Source organism: Heteronotia binoei, chromosome 14, assembly GCF_032191835.1.
Source record: "Heteronotia binoei isolate CCM8104 ecotype False Entrance Well chromosome 14, APGP_CSIRO_Hbin_v1, whole genome shotgun sequence".
NCBI lineage: Eukaryota > Metazoa > Chordata > Lepidosauria > Squamata > Gekkonidae > Heteronotia > Heteronotia binoei.
The window spans coordinates 2,418,577-2,445,466 of record NC_083236.1 but is presented as its reverse complement, the minus strand read 5'-3'; the positions used below and the strand labels follow the sequence as shown (position 1 = coordinate 2,445,466).

The 26,890-nt window shown below is 44.3% G+C and overlaps 1 protein-coding gene across 1 annotated transcript in view; it reads left to right on the top strand.

Moving 5' to 3' along the window:
* ELP2 (elongator acetyltransferase complex subunit 2) overlaps positions 1–26,890 on the top strand; it is a 73,200-nt gene that overhangs the window by 24,030 nt on the left and 22,280 nt on the right. Inside the window, exons 8-13 of the mRNA XM_060254519.1 lie at positions 444–575; positions 3,452–3,601; positions 4,431–4,619; positions 5,093–5,162; positions 18,789–18,881; positions 19,012–19,069. Coding sequence (XP_060110502.1) covers positions 444–575; positions 3,452–3,601; positions 4,431–4,619; positions 5,093–5,162; positions 18,789–18,881; positions 19,012–19,069 — 692 coding nt within the window. The remainder of the gene's footprint in view (positions 1–443; positions 576–3,451; positions 3,602–4,430; positions 4,620–5,092; positions 5,163–18,788; positions 18,882–19,011; positions 19,070–26,890) is intronic.

The window sequence follows — 26,890 nt, the reverse complement described above, 5'->3', positions numbered from 1 at the left end:
GTAATCAAGCTTGCAAGCCCATACTGGGTTTGGATGAGCTGTGTTCACATTTGGGGGGGGGGGGGGGGGCGGGGCGGGGCGGTAGTTGCATGACTGAAGTTCCTTGTTTGTGAAGAATGGATATTAGCCCCTTGGGAACACCCTCCCTTTCCACTGCAAGCAGTTTCTTTGTAGAGGCCTGATATTCACCAGAACCTTTTTGGAAAAAAAGATACTGGAAGGTGGTCTTAGATTTTCTCTCCAATGCATGTAAGTTTTAATGGCTGCTGTTATCTGTTTTTAATGACTGTGTTTCAATTGTGCAAAGTGTAGATACTGGATACAGTGTTAAACCATAGCTAGTGTTTATTTATTTTTCATAGAGTTTATGCCTTCAGCTATTAAGTAGGTGGAAGAAGGCCTGTGGCTGACTTAACCCCTTCTGCTTCTGACTTTTCAATCAGGTCCGAGTTGGAGAAGTGGGGGGAAGTACGCTGGGGTTCTTTGACTGTTGCTTCAGCCCAGACGGCACAATGATTCTTGCTCATGCTTTTCATGGAGCGCTGCATCTTTGGAAACAGTCGTCCATGAACAAGGCAAGGTTATTTATTGCTCTGACTGTGGGGCAGAACAGGGTATGATGGATGTCTTCCTACCCCAAGGAATGCCCTTTTGCTTGTTTGGTGCCGTGTCCACTCTGAATGCCTCCTCTGAGCTGCATCACTGACTTTTCTGACTCTTAATTCTTTCTCCTTTGGATTCCATTTTTAGCAAATAAGATTTATTTATTTATTTTTATTTGATTTGATTTATATCCCGTCCTACCCCACCGAAGCGGGCTCAGGGCGGCTCACAACACAGAGGTTCTAACAATGAAATTCTAAGTTTAAATACAATAGGAATTTACATAATTAAAACATTAAAAACAATAAAATCAGTACATCAATCCAACAGTGTGCTATCTATAACTTCCTTCAGTATTTTGATGGTTTTGGTGCCGGTCAGTTATAGGCCAGCCGGAAGAGGACTGTCTTACAGGCCCTGCAGAATTGTCCAATATCCTGCAGGGCCCTGTCCTCTTCTGGTAACTGGTTCCACCAGCATGGGGCTGTTATGGAGAAGGCCCTGTCCCTGGTTGACTTCAACCGGGCCTCCTTTGGCCCAGGGATTACGAACAGATTTTGGGAGCTTGATCGCAGTACTCTCTGGGGAACATATGGGAAGAGACGGTCCCTAAGGTAGGCAGGTCCTAGCCCATATAGGGCTTTAAAGGTGATAACCAGCACCTTGTACCGGACTCGGTATATTATTGGCAGCCAGTGCAGTCCCCGGAGGCCCGGCTGAATGTGCTCCCATCTAGGGAGCCCTAAAAACAGCCGAGCGGCAGCGTTCTGCACTAGCTGCAACTTCCAGGTTCGGCACAGGGGCAGCCCCATGTAGAGGGCATTACAGTAATCCAACCTTGAGGTGACCGTTGCATGGATCACTGTTGCTAGATCGTCCCGCTCTAGGAAGGGAGCCAACTGCCTCGCCCGCCTAAGGTGAAAAAAAGCGGACTTAGCAGTGGCTCCATAGTTAAGGCAGGCTCAAGTAGTACCCCCAAGCTCCTGACCCTGTGTGCCATTGTCAGTGGCACACCATCAAGGGCTGGAAGGGGAATTTCCCCTCCCAGACCATGACGACCCAAGCAAAGGACCTCTGCCTTCGCTGGATGTAGTTTCAGCCTACTCAGCCTGAGCCATCTAGCCACGGCTTGTAATGCCCGGTCCAGGTTCTCTGGGGCACAGTTGGGCCGGCCGTCCATGAGTAGATAGAGCTGGGTGTCATCAGCGTACTGGTGGCAACCCAGCCCATGCCTCCGGGCAATCTGGGCAAGGGGGCGCATGTAAATATTAAACAACATTGGGGAAAGAACTGCCCCCTGAGGCACCCCACAATCCAGTGCGTGCCTCTGGGACAGCTCACCCCCAATTGCCACCCTTTGTCCCCGACCATCAAGGAACGTGGAGAGCCATTGTAAGGCCAACCCCTGAATCCCCACGTCGGCGAGACGGCAGGTCAGCAGCCGGTGGTCGACCGTATCGAACGCTGCCGATAGGTCCAACAACACCAGCACCGCCGAGCTGCCTCGATCCAGATGCCGCTGGAGGTCATCCATCAGAGCGACCAGCACCATCTCCCATGACCCGGACGGAAACCGGACTGATGGGGATTGAGAACGGAAGCATCCTCCAGAAAACTCTGCAACTGCAACGCCACTGCCCTCTCAATGAGTTTACCCAAAAAGGATAAATTCGAAACCGGCCGATAGTGTGTCAGTTCGGCAGGGTCTAACGTTTAGTACAGATGTAAAATTTAATACGATTTAAAATATTTAGCAAATAAGATTTAATACAGTGGATGGCCAAGGATACAAGCTACACAGGCAGTGAACAAAAGGGCACGTGAAGTGGCCTTATGAAGATATTGGATTTATATCCCGCCCTCCACTCTGAATCTCAGAGTCTCAGAGCAGGCACAGTTTCCTTTTCTTTCCCCACAAAAGACACCCTGTGAAGTTGATGGGGCTGAGAGAGCTCTCCCAGAAGTTGCCCTTTTAAGGACAACTCCTACAAGAGCTATGGCTGACCCAAGATCATTCCAGCAGCTGCAAGTGGAGGAGTGGGGAATCAAACCTGGTTCTCTCAGATAAGAGTCTGCACACTTAACCATTACACCAAACTGGTTCTATGCTGAGTCAGCCAGTTTCCATCTAACTCAATATAGTCTTGGTCCACTATGGTGGATTTTCAAGACCTCAGAGCACTTTCTCAGCCCTGTTACCTGAGAGACCAGGGTTTGAACCTGAGATCTTATGCAAAGCATGTATTTTGCAGTTAGGGTATTTGTTTATTTATGTCATTTATACCCCACTTTTCTCCCCTGTGGAGACCCAAAGTGGCTTACAACATCCTGTTATAGAACACATTTGGAGTCTAGTGGCATCTTTAAGACCAACAAAGTTTTATTCTGGGTTTAAACATGCACATGGAAGCTTTATCCAGAATTCAACTTTGCCAGTTGTAAAGGTGCCACTAGACTCCAAATGTGTTCTGTTGCTTCAGACCGACACGGCTGCCCACCTGATCTGGCTTCTTGGAAGGCACAACATCCTGTTACGTAATTTCTGTACCGCTTAATGTGTCATGTTAGTATTTATTCTGTGCTTCAGTTTTTTCTGGTTTCAAACTACTATAATCCGAATGCATTGGCTATTGAATGTCCAATGTTGTTGGCTGTACTGACTCTCTATTTCTCACTGTGAGAAATGCAGACTAGAAATGTCATAAATAAGTAAAAAAAAATGAAATTCTCCCCTTTTTAAATTTTCTCCCTCCAACTGGCTCCCTATCAATCCTTTGCAGCGGTGGGCTCCCTCTGCTCGCTGGATGTCTGTTAACAGCTCAGAATGTGGATTCTCTTGTTTTAATAGCGAGAGTGGACACCAGGAGTGGTGATTACAGGGCATTTCAATAGCGTACAAGATGTGAACTGGGACCCAGAGGGAGAATTTATCATTACTGTTGGTTCCGATCAAACAACAAGAATCTTTGCTCCATGGAAAAGAGGGAATCAACTGGAGGTAATTTTTTTTTTGAAAACTTGGTAAATAGCGTGTAGCAATAGATCAGGTATTTTCCAGCAAAATGTGAAGCTTGAGCAGTGTTTCACATCTCAGATGTCCTAAAATGTTTGTGTTGTCTTTTGATCTGTAGTTTGCTATAATATTGTCCCAGTATTGCTTAGGAGTAAGCATTGTGCAGAAAAGAGTTATTTCAAAATAAAGGCCTGTTGTTTGTTGACTTCCAGCTACATTTAAGTGCATCATTGCTCCTGTAGCATTCGGCTGCTTTATTCTGCTTCCTGCTCAAAAGAGATCTAAAGTTGGACCTTAGTTAGCATTGAGCAGTAGGTGGCTTTAGAGTGGATTCTGCTCATTGGAGAGAATCCCTGGTAGGGCTAATGAATTTTGGTTCTTTGTTGGAATGGGAATCAATTTGTTGGCTCCTTGTTGGAATTCATTCTCTTCTTGAATAAATAGTCTGTGTGCTTGTAAGATCCTGGCAAAACTGGAGTAGAGCCTAACTCAATGAAGCTAAAATTCCTGGATGCATTTTCTATCTACTGAACTTTTATGCCGTCTTTTATTGAAGATGTTTGGGGTAGTGTGCATGGATGCCCTCCCTTCTTACCAAATCCCTGTGAAGAAGGTTAGATGTATCCATACATAATGGTTCAAGACCATCCAGGGAATTCCATGGCTGAGTGGGAGTTTAAACCTGGGCCTGTTTGATCTGACGCTCTAATCCCAGCACCCAGTGACTATAGAACAAAAGAGGGGTAGCATATATGAATGATGCAAACAGCCCTCTGAACTAGTTGCCAACGAATGTTGTGAACTATTCCTGTAGGTAACATGGCATGAGGTGGCAAGGCCTCAGATTCACGGGTATGACATGCAGTGTTTAGCCATGATTGGGCGATTTCAGTTTGTATCTGGAGCAGATGAGAAAGTCCTTCGAGTGTTTACTGCGCCTAGAAATTTTGTGGAAAACTTCAGCAGCATTTCTGGTGTCTCTCTGGAGAAGATGTATTTTGGTGTAAGTGTTTGTTTACTTTTTCTTAAGAAAAAAATTGAAGCCCCATGTGAGAATCCTCATTTGAGGTGTACCTGATTCTTGGAGTGCTGTTGCAATTTCTTTTTTGTGAAAAGAAAATGTTACCAACTAACCTTGAGCCCTCAAGATGCTCTGTCTGTAATATAAAACCATGGTGGTTGTAGATCAGTTGCTTGTGGAAATAGGGAGGGAGATGGTATCTTTAGGACCCAAAATGTTGAATATGTATTTTGAGAGAAGAAATACAGGGACTGAAAGAGGCACAAATCATTTGGATTTTTCTAGTAAATGAGATATTTTGTAATACATGTTGCCATTTTAAGATTTCTGATTCACTGGCAATAAGGCTGAAGACCACACCAATTTTTCAAAGCTCATGAGACAGGACACCTTATTTGCAAACGAGACTGAGGACCCAACTGTTTATGCAGGTTATTTTTATTTTTGCTTTTTAGCAAATGATTGATCTTGCTGAAGGTGCTACTGTTCCAGCATTGGGTTTGTCAAATAAAGCCGTCTTTCAAGGTAAGGCATTTTGTGTGTCTGCTTATTAAGCACTCTGTTGTGCAGAGAGGTGTCGATGAAGGGGAGGAATAGGCAGATGGGTGGCCTCCTTCCTGTTTTATTTTATGGATATATGTTTTTTGCTTTATTTATAGCTCGTGTTTCTTGTTAAGGCCCTAGGCCGGGGGGGGTTGAACTCGTGTGGGCTGGATCTGACATAAATGAGACCTTGTTGGGCCAGACCATGTCAGCTTGGGCCGAGCCATGTGTGGACCTATTTAAGATTAGGTAGTGTCAAGCCCCGATATTCTCAATAATGAAGTCTTTTGTTTTGTTTCAGAGAGACTAGTTTATTTAAGACCTCGAAGGTGCCCCAGGAACATGGTCCTTGGAAAGACTGAGATACCCGAGGTTATGTGATGCTATATAGGGTATCATAAACCGTTACAAAAAAGTGCTTTATTCAAATCTAAGGTTCAAAGGGTACAGCAGTAATTTTCCTTTCTTCTACAAAAGCATTCTATCACTAACCCATGAGTTGATAACAGGCATGTGAATGTTGGGGAGTATAGCTTTAGACACAGCAGGGCATTCACAGTAACATAAACATTCTTAGCCAGATGGCCGGGCGGAGTGGAGGATGGGTTGTAAATGAACATATGAAGCTGCCGTATACTGAATCAGACCCTTGGTCCATCAAAGTCAGTATTGTCTTCCCAGACTGGCAGCGGCTCTCCAGGGTCTCAAGCTGAGGTTTTTCACACCTATTTGCCTGGATCCTTTTTTGGAGATGCCGGGGATTGAACCTGGGACCTTCTGCTTCCCAAGCAGATGCTCTACCACTGAGCCACCGTCCCTCCCCTAAATAATGGAGGAAAACCAGAGCCAGGTCCCAGGTTCAATCCCCGGCATCTCCAAAAAAGGGTCCAGGCAAATAGGTGTGAAAAACCGCAGCTTGAGACCCTGGAGAGCTGCTGCCAGTCTGAGAAGACAATACTGACTTTGATGGACCAAGGGTCTGATTCAGTATAAGGCAGCTTCATATGTTCAACCATCTTACACTGAAATACTTGACAGGTAGCAGAGTTATAAATTTTATAAAGAACAGGCAAACACAAATATGTATATTTTTTAAAACTTAAACCATGCTTAAAGTGTTAGCACTCATTGGTCTTAAAGGTACTTTCTTTGTATTTCTCCCATGGGATCCAGGGAACTGGGCAAAGGAGGCTCTGGCTCTTTCCTTCCTTCCCCAAGGGAACCGGGGGGGGGGGGGAGCCTCAGCCAATAGAAGGAAGAGAGGCTTAGCTCAGTGGCTCTGCTGTGTGATGGACAGAGCCTGGCAGCGCAAGCTATTCCTCCCCCCTTCCTCCCCAAGGGAGGAGCCTCAGCCAGTGCAGAAAATAGAGGTTTTGCTCTGTAGCTCCTGTGCAATTGAGCAAGCCTGGCCAAGCGAGCTGTTATGCAGAAGGAAGCAAGAGAGAGGGAGCAGGAAGCAGATGACAGCCAGTTGCTCAGGGGCTTGATAGGAGCCCTCCAGGGGCCTGATTCGGCCCTCGAACTGCATTTTCGACACCCCTGCTCTAGGCACTCTAACACAAGGCAGCCAGATAGTTAAATAGATGCCCAACAAACAATGTAATAGGACTGGGATCCCTCAAATGAGAAACAATGTCAGGCAAAGGTGTCAGAGGTGATATGTCATGAACAGAGTGAAAAAAGAAGCAGAATGACAAAACCTTCTTTTGCTCCCAAGATCTGAGAAGGTGGGGCTGGCCTGGGCCATCTGGCTCAGGGCCAGGGATTGGTAGCCTCTACATATTGAAGGATCAGTCAAAGCTAATGGAAGCAGGAGAGTCAGTAATTTACAGTAGACTTAACAGGAGAGGAAGCAAACATGATGATATGACCGAGAGAGCAGGTGCTGTGTGCCAGTTACTGGACAAAGGAGTGTTCTGGCAAGTAAGCTGCATACTGAATTCTCTGTAACAATCCCCCTGGTAGCATTCTTCTAATGAAGTGCTCACAGCTGGTGCCCAAGGTAGCTGAATTGACAGAGCCGCTGATGTACTTCTTAGAAAATTGAAGTTAGGGGTGCCAAATGTCTGTCCTACAGGCCAGAACCGGCATGCCCAGGGCTTTAATCAGGCCCACAGCTCTTTTCTCCCCCCACCTTCTACTCTTATCCTCACCTTTTGAAGCTCCAAGGCTACTAAAGTTCCCAGCTCTTTCTCCAGTGGTCCCAGGAGTGGGCCAGTCCTCACTCTTGGGATCATAGCTCCTCCTTCTCAACAGCAGGGCTTAACAAACTTGACCCGGAGGGGAGGTGCTTGATCCTCAGAAACTCAGTTTCTTTAGCCCTGCCATCGAAGCAGGACTTGCTATAGAGCCCCTTTGTGGCTCCTGGCCCGGTAAATTATAGAAAGAAATAAAGAAGAAAGAAGAAGAGGAACATACGTATTGAAAATTTCCTGGAAGGCAGAAGGGAAGGCAAGAGCTCCCTCTTGTGGCCGTTCTGGGAGGATCTCTTCCCGTGTTTTTTCCAACGGCACCAGAGGAGCCTCGGAGTGAGGCACGCGCGCGCGAAGCCCTCCCTCTGCTCTTTCCAGTCTGGTGGACGTGCCGAAGGCTGTTGATCGTTCCTTCTCCCAGTCGCCCTGCAAAGGCACTCTGGCAAACCCAGGGGCCTTGGGGACAAAGGAATTAAGGAAGAGGAGGAGAGAGGGAGCGAGCAGCTGGGAGAGGACTCGTGTTAACACGCAGCCCTCCTGGAACGACGGAGGCAGAAGCGTTTGGAACCCAGCAGCGGTAAGGCTTACATTGGGAAAGCTCTGCAGAGTGGTGGGGGATTAGAGGAGGTCAGTTGACCTAGCCCTTATGATCCCATCCCCAGGAAGCCTCCAGAAGAGGAAAGTTTTATGTTGGGAGCTACTGGCAGCTAGTTTTGGTTTTCAGCGCTTTCCCCCCTCCCATTCATTCCCTATCCCTTAGCCTCTCTGGTATAGAGAGGTCTGGCTATCTATTTGGCCATTGGGAAAAGGGGAAGGAAACAAAACAAGGGAATGTTTGGTTTTTTGTTGAGAGGATCCCAGTGTTGAGCTGGTGGGGGAAAGGAGTGTATGGAGGGGCTTATTTTGGCAGGAAAGGAAGCCATTTTGGTTGTGCCTTCTTTTGTTATTGCAGGGCCATACATTCTAAGATGGCCGCTTCCACCAGATTCCCCAAGGGAGCTGTAATGGAGGAGGGCACTTGTGATTTGGAGCTGGCTGATTCACCAGCACAGGAAGAAAGGACAGAAGTTCATCATGATGATATTTCTGCAGATGAGGCAAAGTCAGATCTTCTATCCTGGATACAAGAACTGGTTAGAAAGGAGATCCAGGCAGCCTCTGTGGCTACTCCAACCCCCCCACTCAAAAGAACATCCAAGACTAAACACTTAGAGGCTGATAAGGAAGAGGAAAGTTTTTTCCCTAGACCTCTTAAGCGCAGCAGGACAGAGATACGCTCCTGTCCCTCTGATCAAGAGGAAGAGGATTCTGACTTATCGGATGCCTCTTCATCTCCAGATACTGGGGAACTCTCTGAGGAAGAGGAGGGGGTAGCCTCTACTCATTCCAAACTTTTTCCTGCGGACGTGTATACATGCTTACTCCCAAAGGTGATTAGAACGCTGCAGATTCAGTACACCCCCAAATGCAAAGATGAGGAGGATACAGAGTTTCCTTTGGGTATGGAAGACATCATTCCAAAATCAGGGGCCAAACCCCTACAGGTGCCATTGCCGTCAGGTTTCTTTTCTATTATCAGGTCAGAGTGGGAGCACCCGGCCAAGCCGAAAACAGTATCTTCTAATTTTTCCAAGTTCTTTTCATTCATCCCAGAGGCGGCTAAGAGGCTGAAGTTACCGGTGGTGGATGACCCGGTCAATAGTTTGGCTTCTAATTCCATACTCCCGATGGATGCAGATGGAATGCCAAGGGACCCTACGGATAAACGCATTGAGCAGGCTCTGCGGAGGGATTTTGAAGCCTCGGCCAGCTCCTTGAAGGTGTCAGCCACCACGTCTCTCTTCTGTAGAGCTTCATATATTTGGCTATCTGACCTGGCTAAGAGGGATGACCTGCCTAAGGACGTCAAGGACTCTCTTAAAAAGATAACATTAGCCACGGCTTTTGCATCAGACTCTACTCTGGAAGCACTTCAGCTGTCAGCTAGAGCTATGGCCTGTAGCGTTACGGCCAGAAGAAATACCTGGCTACGAAATTGGGATGCGGATCCTTCGGCTAGAGCTAAGGTTGCTGCAGTTCCGTTTAAAGGGTCCTCACTCTTTGGAGAAGGTTTGGATAGATACCTTATTGAGGACAGAAATAAGAAAAAAGTTCTGCCATCCAAACGACGAGATATCAGGACGAGACAAAGGTTTCAGTCCTTTCGTGGCAATAGGAGAGAGTCCAGCCAAGCATCCTTCAAGCCATACAGAACAAAGTGGCAGTCGAAGCCTAGAGATGGTAGACCTTCCTTCACGGGGAAACAGAATCAGCCCGCTAAAGGCCAAAAGAAGCTCACCTCAGCGTGACTGGGAGGAGTCCACGGACACAAGTCAGATAGGGGGACGACTTCAGAGATTCTCCCATGTGTGGCATCAAACAGTTTCAGACAGATGGGTGTTGGACACAGTGACCAATGGCTACTCTCTGGAGTTTTACTCCCTCCCCCGACACCGTTTTTTGGAAGTACAAAGATCACAGTCTCCTGAGAAGCATCGAACACTACTGCTAGCCATCGACCATCTAGTTTCGATAGAAGCCATCGAACCGGTACCTCCGTCAGAGAAATTTCAAGGCACATACTCAGTCTTTTTCGCGGTACCCAAAAAGAATGGGGATGTTCGGGCGATACTGGATCTGAAGTGGGTGAACAGGTCGGTTATCACAAAAAAGTTCCGGATGGAGACACTGAGGTCCATACTTCTTGCCATCCAGCGGGGGGACTTCATGGTCTCCATAGATCTGTCGGAAGCCTATCTTCATATCCCAATCGCCAGGGGTCATCGGAAGTTTCTTCGTTTCTCTTACGACGGGCGCCATTTCCAATACAGAGCCTTGCCTTTTGGGCTCAAGTCGTCTCCCAGGGTGTTCACAAAAGTTCTGGTCGCTCTGGTGGCAGCCCTCAGGTTACAGGGGGTGTCGATTTTTCCTTATCTGGACGACATTCTGGTCAAGGCCCCGTCGGCGGAGCAGACGAAGAAACACCTAGGCTGCTCAGGGCGCATGGGTTCGTCATAAACTTTCAGAAGAGTTTCTTGCTTCCTTCCCAGTCTCTGATGCACCTAGGTGTTCAGATCGATTCCAACAAGAACAAGGTCTTTCTGACTCCGGAGAGACAGACAAAGATTTTACAGCTGATAGCAGAAGTCAAGCAAAGGAAGCGAGTCAAACTGATGCTACTGGCAAAATTACTGGGAATGCTAGTCTCGTGCCAGGACATAGTTCAGTGGGCACATTTTCACACGAGGCCACTTCAGAAATTTCTTTTACCTTTTCAGAAGCAAATAGGTGCCAGAAGCCCGATCTCTCTGACACTGCCAGCCGACCTATCGAGAGCCCTCGAGTAGTGGCAGGCTCCCGGCCTTTTTTCCTTGGGGCAGGAGATGCGGGAACCCAAGAGAGTGGTAGTGACCACAGACGCCAGTCTTTTTGGTTGGGGAGCCCACATGTCAGGAGCAGTAGCGCAGGGTCAGTGGAGCGACCAGGAAGCCAGGGAAAGCATAAACCTTCTGGAGTTGAGAGCCATACGTCTGGCCATGCTTCACATGAGACAATGGGTGGTCGGGACTCACGTCCTGATACAAACAGACAATATGACGGCAAAAGCCTATGTAAATCGCCAAGGCGGCACCAGGCACAGAAAGCTACAAGACAAAGTGGAGGCCCTTTTCAGGTGGGCGGAAGGTCATCTTCTGTCCATCAAAGCCACACACGTGGCAGGAAAAGACAATGTGGTGGCAGATTGGCTGAGCCGACAGGCGCTGAACCAGTCGGAATGGTCACTTCACCACGAGACATTTCGCGAGATTTGTCAAAGATTCGGGACACCGAGTGTAGACCTGTTTGCGTCGGACAACAATCATCAGGTGCCACAGTATTTCTCAAGGACAAGAAGCAGAGGAGCAGTTGCTATCGACGCTCTAAATTCAGACTGGCCGAAGACTCTATTGTATGCCTTTCCTCCGTTCCAAGTCCTCCAAAGGTTTTTGCAGAGGGTCCAGGAACAGAAAGCGGAGGTGATTGTGGTGGCCCCCTTTTGGCCTCGGAGAGCCTGGTTCCCGGAACTGCAAAGACTGTCAATAGTAGAGCCATGGCAGATTCCTACGAGGTGGAATCTACTTTCTCAGGGCTGCCTGCAGCATCCGCAACCAGAAATGTTTCAGCTCACTGTTTGGAGATTGAGCGGCAGCAGTTAGTTAGGCTAGGTTATTCCACTCCAGTAATAGACACCATGTTGTCCTCTAGAAAGGCTTCAACTAACAGAAGCTATAATGTCACTTGGCAGATTTTTCATGCCTGGTGTGTGGTTAAAGGGGAAGGTCCTCTACAGGCCTCGGTCTCTGTGGTGTTGTCTTTCCTACAGGAGGGACTAGAGAAAGGCCTTAGTACCAGTACACTACGCAGACAGGTGGCGGCCATAGCAGCAGTGAGGGGATCTAAGAAGGGCAATGCTATTTCAACACATCCACACATCCGGAGGTTTCTGAAGGGGGTGGCTTTGATTAATCCACCGCAGGTACATAGATTTCCATCGTGGAATTTGAACACGGTGTTGAAGGCGCTCTGTGGCAAGCCCTTTGAGCCTATGGCATCATGCAGCCTGAAGTTGCTCACCTTTAAGGTGGTATTCTTAGTGGGTATCACTTCGGCGCGTAGAGTGTCAGAGCTTCAGGCTCTGTCCATAAGGATTTGTGTGTATTCCACCAGGATAAAGTTGTGCTCCGCACTGATCCGGCCTTTGTGCCAAAGGTGAATTCCCGTTTCCATAGGGCAGAGGACATTGTGCTTCCCTCTTTCTGCCCTAATCCGGTTCATGAGAAGGAGAAGGCATGGCACTGTCTGGATGTTCGTAGAGCCCTTAGCTTCTATCTGGACAGAACCAAGGACTTTCGCCGGTCTGATTCCTTGTTTGTTTCTTTCAGGGCTGCAGACACTGGGCGCAAGGTATCGGCCTCCACCATTAGCAGGTGGATCAGGGGGTGCATTAGTGAGGCCTATAAGGCAACAGGACTGGAGCCCCCGGTAGGGGTGATGGCTCATTCACTTAGAGGGGCTGCTACTTCAGCGGCCTATAGGGCTTTTCCTTCCCTGGAGGTGGTGTGTAAGGCGGCTACTTGGAAGTCGGTTCACTCCTTCACTAGGCACTACAGGATTGATAAGGTGGCTTCGGCTGAGGCTGCATTTGGAAGGAAAGTCCTCCAACACGTGGTCTCTGGGCAAAGCTGAGAGGCCCGCCCTGGGACACGGCTTTTTTACGTCCCAAGAGTGAGGACTGGCCCACTCCTGGGACCACTGGAGAACGGAAGTTTCTTTTCACTTACCGTGAAGTCTTCCTTCTCTGTGGTCCCGGAGTGGTCCAGTCCTACCCACCCAGTTGTGTCTAACGGGTTTCAGCTTTGACCTGGGACCTCGGGGTTGGGAGTCGTAACTGAATCTGGTGTAGTACACTGTTAGGTTTGGGTTTTTTCCGCCATAGAGTCCTTTAGACAGGGGCTCAGGATATGTGTAGGAGAGGGTTGTGTTTTTGTTCCCTGGAAGTTTCCTTTCTCCTATTTATGTTGGAGTTATACTTAGGGAGGTGTGGTAGCTGGCAGATGATCTGAGTTTCTGAGGATCAAGCACCTCCCCTCCGGGTCAAGTTTGTTAAGCCCTGCTGTCGAGAAGGAGGAGCTATGATCCCAAGAGTGAGGACTGGACCACTCCGGGACCACAGAGAAGGAAGACTTCACGGTAAGTGAAAAGAATCTTCCGTTCTGCCTTGTCTCTGCCAGCTGCAGCAAGAAGCTCTTCTGGGCTTGCAAAGCTGCAAAGAAAATGTGGAATGGACTTTCCATTAAGATCTCTGTGCTCAGATAGACTACTCTGGGAGTAGTCTATCTGGGCACAAAGACCTTAACGGAAAATGCATTCTGTGTTTTCCTTATAGCTTTGTCTGTGCTGCAGTGTATTTTAATGAAGTGGAGCTCAGTTTCACTTTTCAGCATCTATATGATCAATTAGAAGCTGTTCCTTGCTGGAGTTGTGTAACCTTGCAAATAAAGGGTTGATGCTTTGAGCCAGCATGTCTCTGCTGAATGGAGCTTAGAACTGGTGCTTAGCAAGTACTCTAACCTGGGAACCCACAGCCAAAGGGAGAGATGTAAAGCCATGGTCAATCGGAGTAGACCTAGGACATGTGGGAGAGAAGCTTGCAATGCCCAGCCATTTCATGCTTTCCTAGGCTCAGACCATTTTATATTTTTAGTTTCTTCTGTAATCCTTGTGCTTTCTCTTGATACTTTGTTTTAAAAATTGCATTGCCAAATCCCATTATTCCTCGACCTTTCAATTTTAAACAAAATATCACAAGAGTGTTAAGCATGTTTGTATTTTAAGTAAAAAAAATCTTTAATTGTGTTTGTCTTTTGCTACCTGGCATTACATTTTATGACATGCATGGCTGGCCCCCAAAAGTTCCATTTATGTCAGGTCCAAATGAGTTTGACACCCTTGATCTAAGATGAATCACAAATAGTTGTAGATGGTGGTTGTGTTCCCTTAAACAAAATTATGCTAAAGAGTAATTTGTTATATCATAAGTGATACCTCCATATTAGTCCTCAAAGCAGTCTTTGTCATGCTCAGTCACACAAGGATAAAACACACCTCACAGCTGTAATCACTTACACTCCCCACTCCTAACATATACAATCCTCTTAAAGAAACATATACCACATCTCCCCCTTTTCTCAGTCCATAACATAGTCCTTCATCCAGACAGGTGGTTTTCTCGTTCTTCCTTTCTTCTCCATTGATACAGTTGATGGTACTTCTTGAGATGATGATAATGGTGGTGATAATATCTCTCAAGACATACTTGAGGTTCCCAAGTGACGACATGAACAGGCCCAACATCAATTTGGATCACTGGTAGCAAAGGGGAGTCTTCTAATTCAAAACTCATTTCATTTCCACCTGGATACAGAGGTACCAAATAAGAAGTATTCCATACACCTGTCCATCTGATAATTTATAAGTATATGGTCCTTTCCTCTCCACAATCTTGAAAGCAAAGTAAATTTATATGAACATATGATAAAAAGGACAACTCACACATTGCTAGAGGTTCATATGAACATATGAAGCTGCCTTATACTGAATCAGACCCTTGGTCCATCAAAGTCAGTATTGTCTTCTCAGACTGGCAGCAGCTCTCCAGGGTCTCAAGCTGAGGTTTTTCACATCTATTTGCCTGGACCCTTTTTTGGAGATGCCAGGGATTGAACCTGGGACCTTCTGCTTCCCAAGCAGATGCTCTACCACTGAGCCACTGTCCCTCCCACTTTACATTCCCCCTTTCTCAAAATCTCAGGTGGTCTTATTTTTACAAATGAGCCACATTCAAATTTAACATCCTTAGCGACTCTGTTTTATCTACATAAGCCTTATACTTCTCTTGCTTCTGATCCACTCTTTTTTTAGTTCAGAGTCCAATGCTACATCAGTCCTTGCCTTTAAAATTCCACAAACTTAATATGCATCTCTCTCCCATGTAATAATTCTGCCAGTGATCTTTGTGTTGTAGCATGCCTTGTTGCCCTGTATGCTTACAAAAAATCAGTCATAGAAGCAATCCTTCCAATTCAGCTGTCTGCAAGCTAACTTCCAGACTTCTATTAAACCATTCAGTTTCTCCATTACCTTGCAGATAGCACATGGGTGACCTCCTATGTGTAATATTTCATTCCACAAAAACAAAGTTTCAAATTCCAAAGAAGCAATTTGGGCCCCATTTTCAGAAATCAACTCCTTAGGATCCCCTTCCCTACTGAAAATTACTGCCAAAAACTTAATCACAGCAGCAGACATCCTTTTGATGCAAATGTTACCTCTGGCCATTTTCTAAAATTCTGTATTAGAGTAATAGCATAACAACATTCAATAGGGGCAGTCTCAAAAGATCCCGTAGTATCAATGGCAGGCAGCCTTTCCCCAAACAGAATGTGGGAATGCAACCGGTTGTAATAGTGCTGGGTGTGTTGCCACTCTTATCATCAGTTAAGTTTTATTCAGAAGGGAAGCTTTTGTGTGCTCCAAGCACAGTGAGCAGAGCTGCATAGAGCTGGTAGGCAGTGGTTCAGAATGCAAAATGGTACACATTTAAGATCCAATGACAGAATAGTAAAATTAACAAATTGAGCAAACCTTTGATCTGGGTAGCATGAGTATACGAAAGCAATGAAACAGCTATATGTCAAAATGTGAGAATGTCTGTCTGTCACTTTATTGAGGAATGAGGTACAGTAAGCAGAGCCACATATAGCTGGTGCGGTTTGGAATGCCAAGTGGTACAAAGTTAAAATCCAACGGCAGAATAGTAAAATTAACAAATTCAGAAAACCTTTGATCTGGGTTGCATTAGCATGGGAAACTATAGAACAGTAACATGTCAGAATGTGAGAATGCCTGTTAATTATTCTATTGCTAATAAACCTGGGTCAAAAAGAAGGCATTTCTTTCCCAGAAGTTTTTTCTGTCCAACTAATTTACCTTTTAACATGTAACATAAATATGTCGATTGATTCTGACCAAAGACTGATGGGTTCTTGGCCTGTCACAAGCAGGCCTGGGTAAAATCATGATGAACCAAATGCTGCTAGTTTATTACCCTTTATTGGCCCCTTTTTTCCTTTATGACTGGTAATTGTTGAGAACAACGTAATCAGCACCTTCCCAGAGAGCCTTATGAGGGAGGAAGAGTCTCTAGAGAATACAAGGCCAAAAGGCTTGATAAACACCCTGGGAATGTATCTTTGTAGTTATGTGTGAATGCTCCCCTGCTTCCCCTCCCCGTAGGAATCCTTTTGAAGTGTATCTTAAAATTCATGTATCAATGTATTGGTTTCATTCTTCTCAATCTAAGGGCTTGAGCCAAAGTAACAGTCTATCAATAAACGTAGTCTTTGTAGCAACTCTGACTCGTCATTGAATCCGTCTACTTGACAAAATATATATGTCATTCTAGTTTGCCATTAGGAAAAATACATTAAAATATAGTGGAAGATGGGTTTAGTATATGTAATGAGATAAACAGCCAATATCCCTTGTTTGAGTATGTCAATACAAAAGCATTATTCTGATACACTATCCTAAAAGAGAACTACATTGGAATACTGTGGAATAGTATTGGAATATCGCCATATTGGAATACTTGGAATATCGCCATACTTGGTGAAAGTGGGTTTAGATTAAAAAAAAAAAATCTCTGTTCAGTCCTGGGGAGGTGTTTGTTCCAAGTTTCATAATAGTTTGTAATTCAGCAATTCCTCTCTCCATTCTGTTCTTGAAGTTCTGAGAGTGGGTTTAGCATCTGTAATGAGATAAAAAACCAATATCCCTGTTCAGTCCTGGGGAGGTGTTTGTTCCAAGTTTCATAATAATTTGTAATGCAGCAATTTCTCTCTCAATTCTGTTCTCGAAGTTCCTTTGCAGTAAAACACCTACTTTGAAGTCACCCATTGAATGCTTTGGAAGGTTAAAGTGTCCCCCCACAGGTTTCTCAGTTCTGTAATTCCTGATGTCAGATTTGTGTTCATTTATACTTTGGCGGAGGGTTTGTCCTGTTTGCCCTATTTAGAGAACTGAAGGGCATTGTGTCAAATCTGCTTTAACTCTGGTCAGGCCTGTACTCAATCTTTGGTTCAGGAGAGAAGCATCCTGGGTAAAGCCATACTGTATGCCAATGCTGCTAGCTTGAACTCTCCTCACCCCCCCTCCTTTCCTTTGTTATGTAGTTGTGCTTTGAAATGGGAATATGTGAAAGAGATTATCGGGCCTTCTCAGGCTGGGCATCGGGGGAGGTTGGAGCCAAAGAGACGCTCAAGGCCAAAGCAGGCCTGAGAACGAAATTGTAACATCAGTGTGTGAATGTGCCCTGCATAGTACCCCTCCCTCAAGAATCCCTTTGAAGTGTACCTTATATGATTGCATTCTACTGTAGGATCTTTAGTCTTTCAATCTCCTTGTAGTCGAGAACCATGATATCAATAAACTAGCTACTTTGTTATCAACAAAGACTCGTTATTGAATCTGCCGACTTGACACATTGTTGGCATTTAATGGCATATATAATGTTGGAAGATGATTATATGCAACCCAGATCAAAGGTTTTCTGAATTTGTTAATTTTACTATTCTACTATTGGTTTTTAACTTTATACCACTTGGCATTCCAAACCCCACCAGCTATATGTGGTTCTGCTTACTGTACCTCATTCTTCATCTGAAGAAGTGTGCATGCACACGAAGTCAATCAGTCAGTTTAATACGGCTCTAGGCCAATCAATAACAACAACACAACACATCGATAACAGTACAACACATCACAACACCAAGCTAAAATATCACATAACAATATAATAACTATGTACAACCATCAAAGTAGTAATAAAATTATCTGCTATAGGCAATACTTAACTAAGGGCAACTTTCATTCAAATACAAGCAGTGTTAAATTTCTTCCTGTCAAGGTCGGAAACATATAGAAACTTAGCAAGATCCAGGGAAAGTTGATCACACCCGTCCCCTAGGAGGAAGTGCATGACTTGGGCCTGATTTAAAGATTCAGCTAACATTAGGTGGTTCCGCAGAAGTTTGTACCTTACCTCTGTGTGGAAAAGACAGTTCAGAATAAGATGGGGAACAGTATCAACCTCCTCCAGGCCGCACGGACAGATCCTGCATGCACACGAAAGCTTACATTCTGAATAAAACTAAGTTGGTCTTAAAGGTGCAATTGACTCCTATTTTGTTCTAGTACTTCAAACCAACACGGCTGCCTATTTGGAATTGTCACTATTATATAAGCCTGGGTCAAAAAGAGGGCATTACTTTCTCAGAAGTTTTTCCATCTAACTAATTTACCTTTTAACATGTAACATACATTTAAAGAGATTTGGCAAGTGAACTCAGAAGGCATTTAAAGAGAATGTGGTATGTTTAAATTCCCTTTCCCCCTCCACTGAAAGCAATGGAGGCACCTTTGGGGGCCCATAGAATTGGACCCTCTGGTTCAGTCTTTTTAAAACATTGGCGGGGGGGTTGAGGGGAGGCACCAGCAGCTACACTGCAAATTTAGTGCCTCTGCCTCAAAAAACAGCCCCCCCCCCCAAGAGCACCAAATATCCCTGGATCGATTCTCAATTACATAATGGAGCAAAACAAAAAATAATCAGATTTCCCGAATCTGAATACCATACCAATATTTTCCAGGTTTGGTATACCTGAACCTGAAAAATACCAGTTTTGGGGTTTTTTGCACGTCTCTAACCTAGGCTTCGAATAATTTTTGTGTAAAATTTTGTAGCTATCCCATCTTTTCCATGTTATTTTCTTTGCAGAAAACATTGCAGCTCAGACAACGGAAGGGGAGGAAAAGGTTGATTCTTCTAGTCAGTATTGTGAAAATTATTTCCAGCCTCGTAGGCTTACAGGTATGGAACATGTTTTGTATGTAGTTTGATTTCTAAAGCAAAATTTTGGAATTGGAATGCAAGAGAACAGATGAATGGGGAGGGGAGGGTTTGAGAAATCCCCCTGTTTCAAAGCACATATTTCTTGCAGAACCTCCCACAGAAGATCATCTCTTGCAGAACACATTATGGCCTGAAATCCAAAAACTGTAAGTTACTTTGTTTTTAGAATACAGGGAAAAGTTTGTGAAACGAACTTGGAAACAGTTGTTTTTAGATAGATAGATAAATGGATGGATGGATGGATGGATGGATGGATGGATGGATGGATGGATGGATGGATGGATGGATGGATGGATAGATAGATAGATAGATAGATAGATAGATAGATAGATAGATAGATAGATAGATAGATAGATAGATAGATAGATAGATAGATAGATAGATAGATAGATAGATAGATAGATAGATAGATAGATAGATAGATAAATTTATTGTCATTGTTCTCCACAAAAAGAGAGCAACGAAATGAGGTGCTCTTCCACACCTCCACAGCTCTTTTAAGACACTTATGTAAGCCATTTTTTATTTCCTCCTCAAATGCAGAGTTTTCTGGGCTAATTTTGAGACCATCTAATTGTAATTGTGCATTCTGTCCTTCATCAAACAAGTTCAAGGCAACCCATTTGAGTTTCTTCCTACTTTACTCTCCCAAAAAACCCTGAGAAGTAGGCAAGGGGGCTGGCCAAGGTTCACTCAGTGAGCTTCCTGGCTGTGAGGATTTTCATTTTCCAGGCCAAGCACCCTAATCACTGCCCTGCACAGGTACTCCATAACAGTGCTTTTTGTCTGTATTTATTTCTTAAATGAAATATAGCCCACCCCATCCCAAAGGCTCATGGCAGGTAACAGTGTTGTAATCAATGTTCCCTCTAAGCTGCAGAGTCTTGTGAGCAAAAATTCTACTTTGTGAGCTACTGGAATTAAAGTTGTGAGCTGCTGCATAAATTAGCTTGCTCTGGGGCCATTTTTCCTGAGCTAAAACAAAAATGTGTGAGCTGGAGGGTAAAAAACTGAACCAGCTCACACTAACTCAGCTTAGAGGGAACACTGGTTGTAATTATTATATTCTCACCTACCAAAAGTAATGAGCAGAGCAATCCTGTGCTGTGACAGCTGGCCAGAGTGGCACCACCGGTCATCTTCCTAAGGGGAAAATTCATGGTGGTTGGCTGGAAAAAAAGCTGTCTCCTTCCTCCCCCACCCCCGGGTGCTACCTTAGCAGCATCTGTGACATTAATAACACAGCCTTCTGTGCCAGTGCTGCTCCTGGGCATAGGAGGCATGATAGACAGAGCAGGCAGGGCCAGCTGGGTCATGTGTTGACATTTCCTGGGATAACCCTAGAAGTGACATCAATCCTCTCTAGGAATCTTTGGGAACCTTGTGGTTTTGCCATAGATTTTCTGATGACTCCTAAAGAGGATTGATGTCACTTCCTGCTTTGCCATGGAAATGCCATCACAACATTACCATTGATGGCTCCCCATGTCCCTCCTCCCTCTGTTCCTGGCAACCCTACCAAGCCATGACCCCTAGTTCTTTATGTGAGGGAAATATTATGCCCCAAGGAGCATTCCTGTTTGAACACCAGCACTTGACTTCATTGTTCTATGAACAAGCCAGTTGGATGCGTTTCTCACTCAGTGCCTTGGGGTCCCCGTGAGGATTATCTGCTGTGTGGAACTCAGACACAGGCTTAGCGCTTCTGTAGAAAAGACACAGAGCAGAAGCCTTGCATTGTGTCCGGAAGTCTGCTCTGGTGAGGCTCTTGTACAGATGGTGAAGAAGAGGAGTCTGGGTCTCTGACCCAGGGCTGCATTTGGCCTACTCTAGATGGCTCCCCTTCTTCTTCTTCCCCCACCCCAGCTGTTGTCTGATGATTCATGTGTGACCCTGATACTCTAGGAGAGGTTTTAATGCTGGAGGACGCAGCAGCATCTAAATAAAAGCATGGCCATGTGGGTGGGTGTCTCCAAAGGCCTTTTAATAGTCTGTGTGATCACAGTATTCGTGGTGTCAGCAGTTATCAGTGGCCAGACTTCCCACATCCATTGAAGACTGGTGCTGGACATGGGCCTTTCTGGGCATGGCCACTTATTCAAAGGGGTGCCTCTGTAGGAGTGAGAATGACCATCTCTGGCTTCCTCCTATATTTGAATTGTTTTCACTTTGGGGATTGGAAGGGTGTGAAATCTTCTTTGTTGTTGGGATTTTAAAAAAGGATTATTCTGTGTAACTGGAGCTGATTTAAAGATAACACAGGGGAGGAATAGTTTCAATTAATACATAAATATTGTCACCATTTGTGTGCATTTTGATCTCCATGCCAGTGGTTGTGAAATTTCGAATTGATGTTTTTTATTACATCTGAACTGTAAGAACAGTTTGACTCGTGACTCGTGAAGTCACTACCAAAGTTAAATACCTTGGAATAGAGATAACAATAAAGAACATTGACTTATACAAAAATAATTATGAAAAACTGTGGTGTAAGATGGACAAAGATTTGATGAAATGGAACAGGCTTAACTTGTCCTTACTGGGCAGGATAGCTGCAATCAAGATGAACATTTTACCAAGAATAATGTATTTGTTTCAAACTATCCCAATTGTAAAAGATGCCAAACAATTTAACAAATGGCAAAGGAAAATTTCTGACTTTATTTGGGCCGGAAAGAAACCAAGGATTAAGATGATTTTAACGGATGCTAAAGAGAGAGGAGGTTTTCAACTTCCGGATTTAAGACTGTATCATGATGCAGTTTGTTTGACATGGATCAAAGATTGGATAATGCTGTTAGATAAAAAACCTTTATGGTTAGAAGCCCACGGGAATAAATTCGGCTGGCACGCGTACATGTATTATGGGAAGAATAAAATGGACGATTTTTTCTCTCACCATTATATTAGAAATACTTTACTAAATACTTAAAATATAAGAAATATGGAGATGAGAGAAAACCGCTATGGATAGTGCCAGCAGAAGTAATAAAAATAACAGCTGAATCTGATGAAGAAAGAGAGATGTCATATAACCAACTGCTCAAAATGCAAGGAGACAAAATTGAATTAAAATCCTCAGAAGAGTTAAATAATAAGTACAACTGGTTTCAAATGCAACAAATTAAAAGCTTGATGGAAAATGATATTAAAATGGAGGGAATTAGATGAGAACAAACAGAACTGGAAAGGGTCCTGCTTGGAGATAATGAAAAACTGATATCGAAAGTATACAAGTTATTATTGAAATGGTCTACAGAAGAAGAAGTAGTAAAGTCTCAAATGGTCAAATGGGCAATCAATGTGAATAGAGAAATACAAATGGATGCATGGAAACACCTTTGGAAGAACTCAATGAAGGTATCAACTTGTCAGAGTATAAAAGAGAACTGTTTTAAGATGATGTATAGGTGGTATATGACTCCGAAAAAACTGGCTAGGATGAGCAAGAAAATGTCGGATAGATGTTGGAAATGTAAAAAACATGAAGGTTCTTTCTTCCATATGTGGTGGACTTGTGAAAAAGCGAAAGAGTACTGGAAGATGATACAACAAGAAATCTCCAAAATTTTGGGTTATGACTTTAAGAAAATTGCAGAGATGTTTCTGCTTGGATTGCAATTAGAAAAATTTCCAGAGGAAGACAGGACTCTAATTTGGTACTTGCTTTCAGCGGCTAGGACATTGTATGCACAGCTTTGGAAGCAAGAAAAAATACCGGAGAAATGGGACTGGACTATGAAAGTTTTATCGTGGAATGAAATGGACAAACTAACTAGAACACTAAGAGACTATGATTTGGAGATATTCAAAAAGGAGTGGAGGAAATTTAAAGGATATATGGAGAAAGAATGGAATGTAAAAAGACATTGGACAATTTTTTAGCATTAATGAGAAAAAAAGAAAATATATATATTGAATTTTGATCAGTTAGTAGTACCTTTAGCATTGAACTTGAATTTATAACTTCGGGGAAGTCAACATTGGAGGGAGGGGGGATTGAAATGCCATATGGGTTAGTACTGAAATAATTAAGAAACAAGCTTTGTAACCATATGCTATCAATAAATTGTTGAAACACATGAACTGTAAGAACAGTTGTGTCCTCCTTTTTGTCAAGCATGGAAGTTTCAAATAACTAAGCAGTTGGTGAATTCAAAGTCTCAGTTTATTGATAATCCATTGTTGCTTCAAGGTGGAACACTTTGAAAGTGATACAAAATTACCCACGGTATGAAGCTTTAAGGGTTACATCAAAGAGTATAGAGAAGATAGCTTAAAGACATAACAAGGATGTGTGAACCATTACAAATATGCAAGCTACTATCTTTGCGGTTGAAACTTCCCTGGGTCTCATGCATTCTGAGAGCCAGTTTGGTGTAGTGGTTAAGTGTGCAGACTCTTATCTGGGAGAACCGGGTTTGATTCCCCACTCCTCCACTTGCACCTGCTGGAATGGCCTTGGGTCAGCCATAGCTCTGGCAGAGGTTGTCCTTGAAAGGGCAGCTGCTGTGAGAGCCCTCTCCAGCCCCACCCACCTCACAGGGTGTCTGTTGTGGGGGAGGAAGGTAAAGGAGATTGTAAGCCGCTCTGAGACTCTTTGGAGTGGAGGGCGGGATATAAATCCAATATCTTCTTTTTCTTCTTCTGATTACTGTTGATAAGTATTGACTGGGAGACCTTCTTGGGAGGCGCTTCCTTTTCTCTATCATCAAAGCAAGGCATTCCTACATTTGCTACTCAAAGGTGGGAAAAGGAAAAGGGAGGTGAGAACTGAGAGGGGTTATTTAGGTTTCATATGCAGCAATGGGAACTGGAGTAATATAGAAAGGATAGTAATTAAACTTAATAATGGATCAAAACAATCGTGCTTGACACCTTTTTCATTTTTGCAGAAAATGGAAGGACATTAATTGAAAAAGTTGTCCAAAGGCTGCTTTTGGAAGTGGGAATGAGCCGTTTGTGTCCCTGTGGCATGTGGGTGGGGTGGGGTGGGTCCGATATAGAATCATAGAATTGGTCATCTAGTCCAACCCCCTGCACAATGCAGGAAACTCACAAACACCTCCCCCTAAATTCACAGGATCTTCATTGCTGTCAGATGGCCATCTAGCCTCTGTTTAAAAACCTCCAAGGAAGGAGAACCCACCACCTCCCGAGGAAGCCTGTTCCACTGAGGAATTGCTCTAATGGTCAGGAAGTTCTTCCTAATGTTGAGCCGGAAACTTTTGATTTAATTTCAACCCATTGGTCCTGGTCCTATGTTCCGGGGCCACAGAAAACAATTCCACACCATCCTTTATATGACAGCCCTTCACATACTTGAAGATGGTGATCATATCACCTCTCAGCCACCTCCTCTCCAGGCTAAACATCCCCAGCTCCTTCCACCTTTCCTCATAGGACTTGGTCTCCAGATCCCTCACCATCTTCGTTGCCCTCCTCTGGACCCTTTCAGGCTTGTCTATATCCTTCTTAAAATGTGGTGCCCAAAACTGAACACAATACTCCAGGTGAGGTCTTACCAGAGCAGAGTAAAGCGATACCATCACATCACGTGATCTGGACACTATACTTCTGTTGATATAGCCCAAAATTGCATTTGCCTTTTTAGCCACCGCATCACACTGTTGACTCATGTTCAGCGTATGATCCACTAAGACCCCTAGATCCTTTTCGCACATACTACTGTTAAGACAGGTCTCTCCCATTCTATAACCATGCATTGGATTTTTCCTACCTAAATGCAGAACTTTACATTTATCTCTGTTAAAATTCATGTTATTGATTTTAGCCCAGTTTTCCAGACTGTCAAGGTCATCCTGTTTCTGTCTTCTTCTGTGTTTGCAACCCCTCCCAATTTCGTATCATCTGCAAATTTAATAAGCGTTCCCTCTATTCCTTCATCCAAATCATTGATAAAGCTGTTGAACAAAACAGGTCCCAGGACAGATTATGGGAGATTTCAGTTACCTGGACATCTGTTGGAAGTCCAACTCTTGAGTCACTCCACTTGTCACTTCTCTTCAGGAGGAGGAGGAACCATTCACAAGCACTCTTTGGGTGCGATCTGTCAACTAGTTACAGATCCACCTAACAGTATCAGGATCCAAACCATATTTTACCAACTTGTCAACAAGTATGTGGAACCTTATCAAAAGCCTTACTGAAATCTAGATAAACGATGTCTACAGCATTCCCCTGATCCAGCAAAGTAGTCACTTTCTCAGAAAAAGATATCAGGTTAGACTGACATGACTTGTTCTTGAGAAAACCATGCTGGCTCTTAGTAATCACATCCATTCTTTCTAAACGTTCCAGGACCGACTGCTTGATGATTTGTTCTAAAACTTTTCCAGGCATAGACGTCAAGCTGACGGGTCAGTAGTTACCCAGATCAACTTTTTTCCCCTTCTTGAAGATGGGGACAATATTTGCCCACCTCCAATCTTCCGGCACCTCTCCTGTTTTCCAAGAATTCTCAAAAATAATGCCAGAGGCTCAGAAATTACATCCACAAGTTCTTTTAAAACCCTTGGATGCAATTCATCTGGCCCTGAGGACCTAGTTTCATTTAAAGAAACTAGGTGTTTATGTACTACCCCTATGCTGATCCTAGGTTGGAACTTCATACCCTCCTTATATGTTCTGTTTTTGCCATTTTGAGCACTGTTTCCCTCAGAAGAGAAGACTGAGGAAAAGTAGGAATTGAGCAGTTCCGCCCACATAAGAGAAGCCATGTTGGATCAGGCCAATGGCCCACCCAGTCCAACACTCTGTGTCACACAGTGGCCAACATATGTGTGTGTATGTGTATATATACACACACACACATACATACACACACACACACATATACATATACATACATACATACACACACACAGGCACACACACACACACACATATATTTATCCAATCCCCTCTTAAAGCTGGCTATGCTTGTAGCTGCCACCACCTCCTAAGACAGTGAATTCCACATGTTAATCACCCTTTGGGTGAAGAAGTACTTCCTTTCATCTGTTTTAACCTGACTTCTCAGCAATTTCATTGAATGCCCACGAGTTCTTGTATTGTGAGAAGGGAGAAGTACTTCTTTTTCTACTTTCTTCATCCCATGCATTATCTTGTAAACCTCTGTCATGTTACCCTGCAGTTGATGTTTATCCAAGCTAAAGAGCCCCAAGCGTTTTAACCTTTCTTCATAGGGAAAGTGCTCCAGCCCTTTAATCATTCTAGTTGCCCTTTTCTGGACTTTCTCCAATGCTATAATATCCTTTTTGAGGTGCGGTGACCAGAATTGTACACAGTATTCCGAATGAGACCGCACCATTGATTTATACAGGGGCATTATGATACTGGCTGATTTGTTTTCAATTACCTTCCTAATAATTCCCAGCATGGCGTTGGCCTTTTTTATTGCAATCGCACACTGCCTTGACATTTTCAGTGAGCTATCTACCATGACCCCAAGATCTCTCTCTTGGTCAGTCTCTACCAGTTCACAACCCATCAACTTGTATTTGTAGCTGGGATTCTTGGCCCCAATGTGCATTACTTTGCACTTGGCCACATTGAACCTCATCTGTTACGTTGACGCCCACTCACCCAGCCTCAACAGATCCCTTTGGAGTTCCTCACAATCCTCTCTGGTTCTCACCACCCTGAACAATTTAGTGTCATCTGCAAACTTAGCCACTTCACTGCTTACTCCCAACTCCAGATCATTAATGAACAAGTTAAAGAGCATGGGGCCCAGTACTGAGCCCTGCAGCACCGTACTGCTTACCGTCCTCACTATGAAGGCTGCCCATTTATACTCACTCTCTGCTTCCTATTAATTAGCCAGTTTTTGATCCACCAGAGGACGTGTCCTTTTACTCCATGACTCTCGAGCTTACTAAGGAGCCTTTGATGAGGAACTAAACAATATCTATCGGGTCTCCTTTGTCCACATGTTTGTTCAC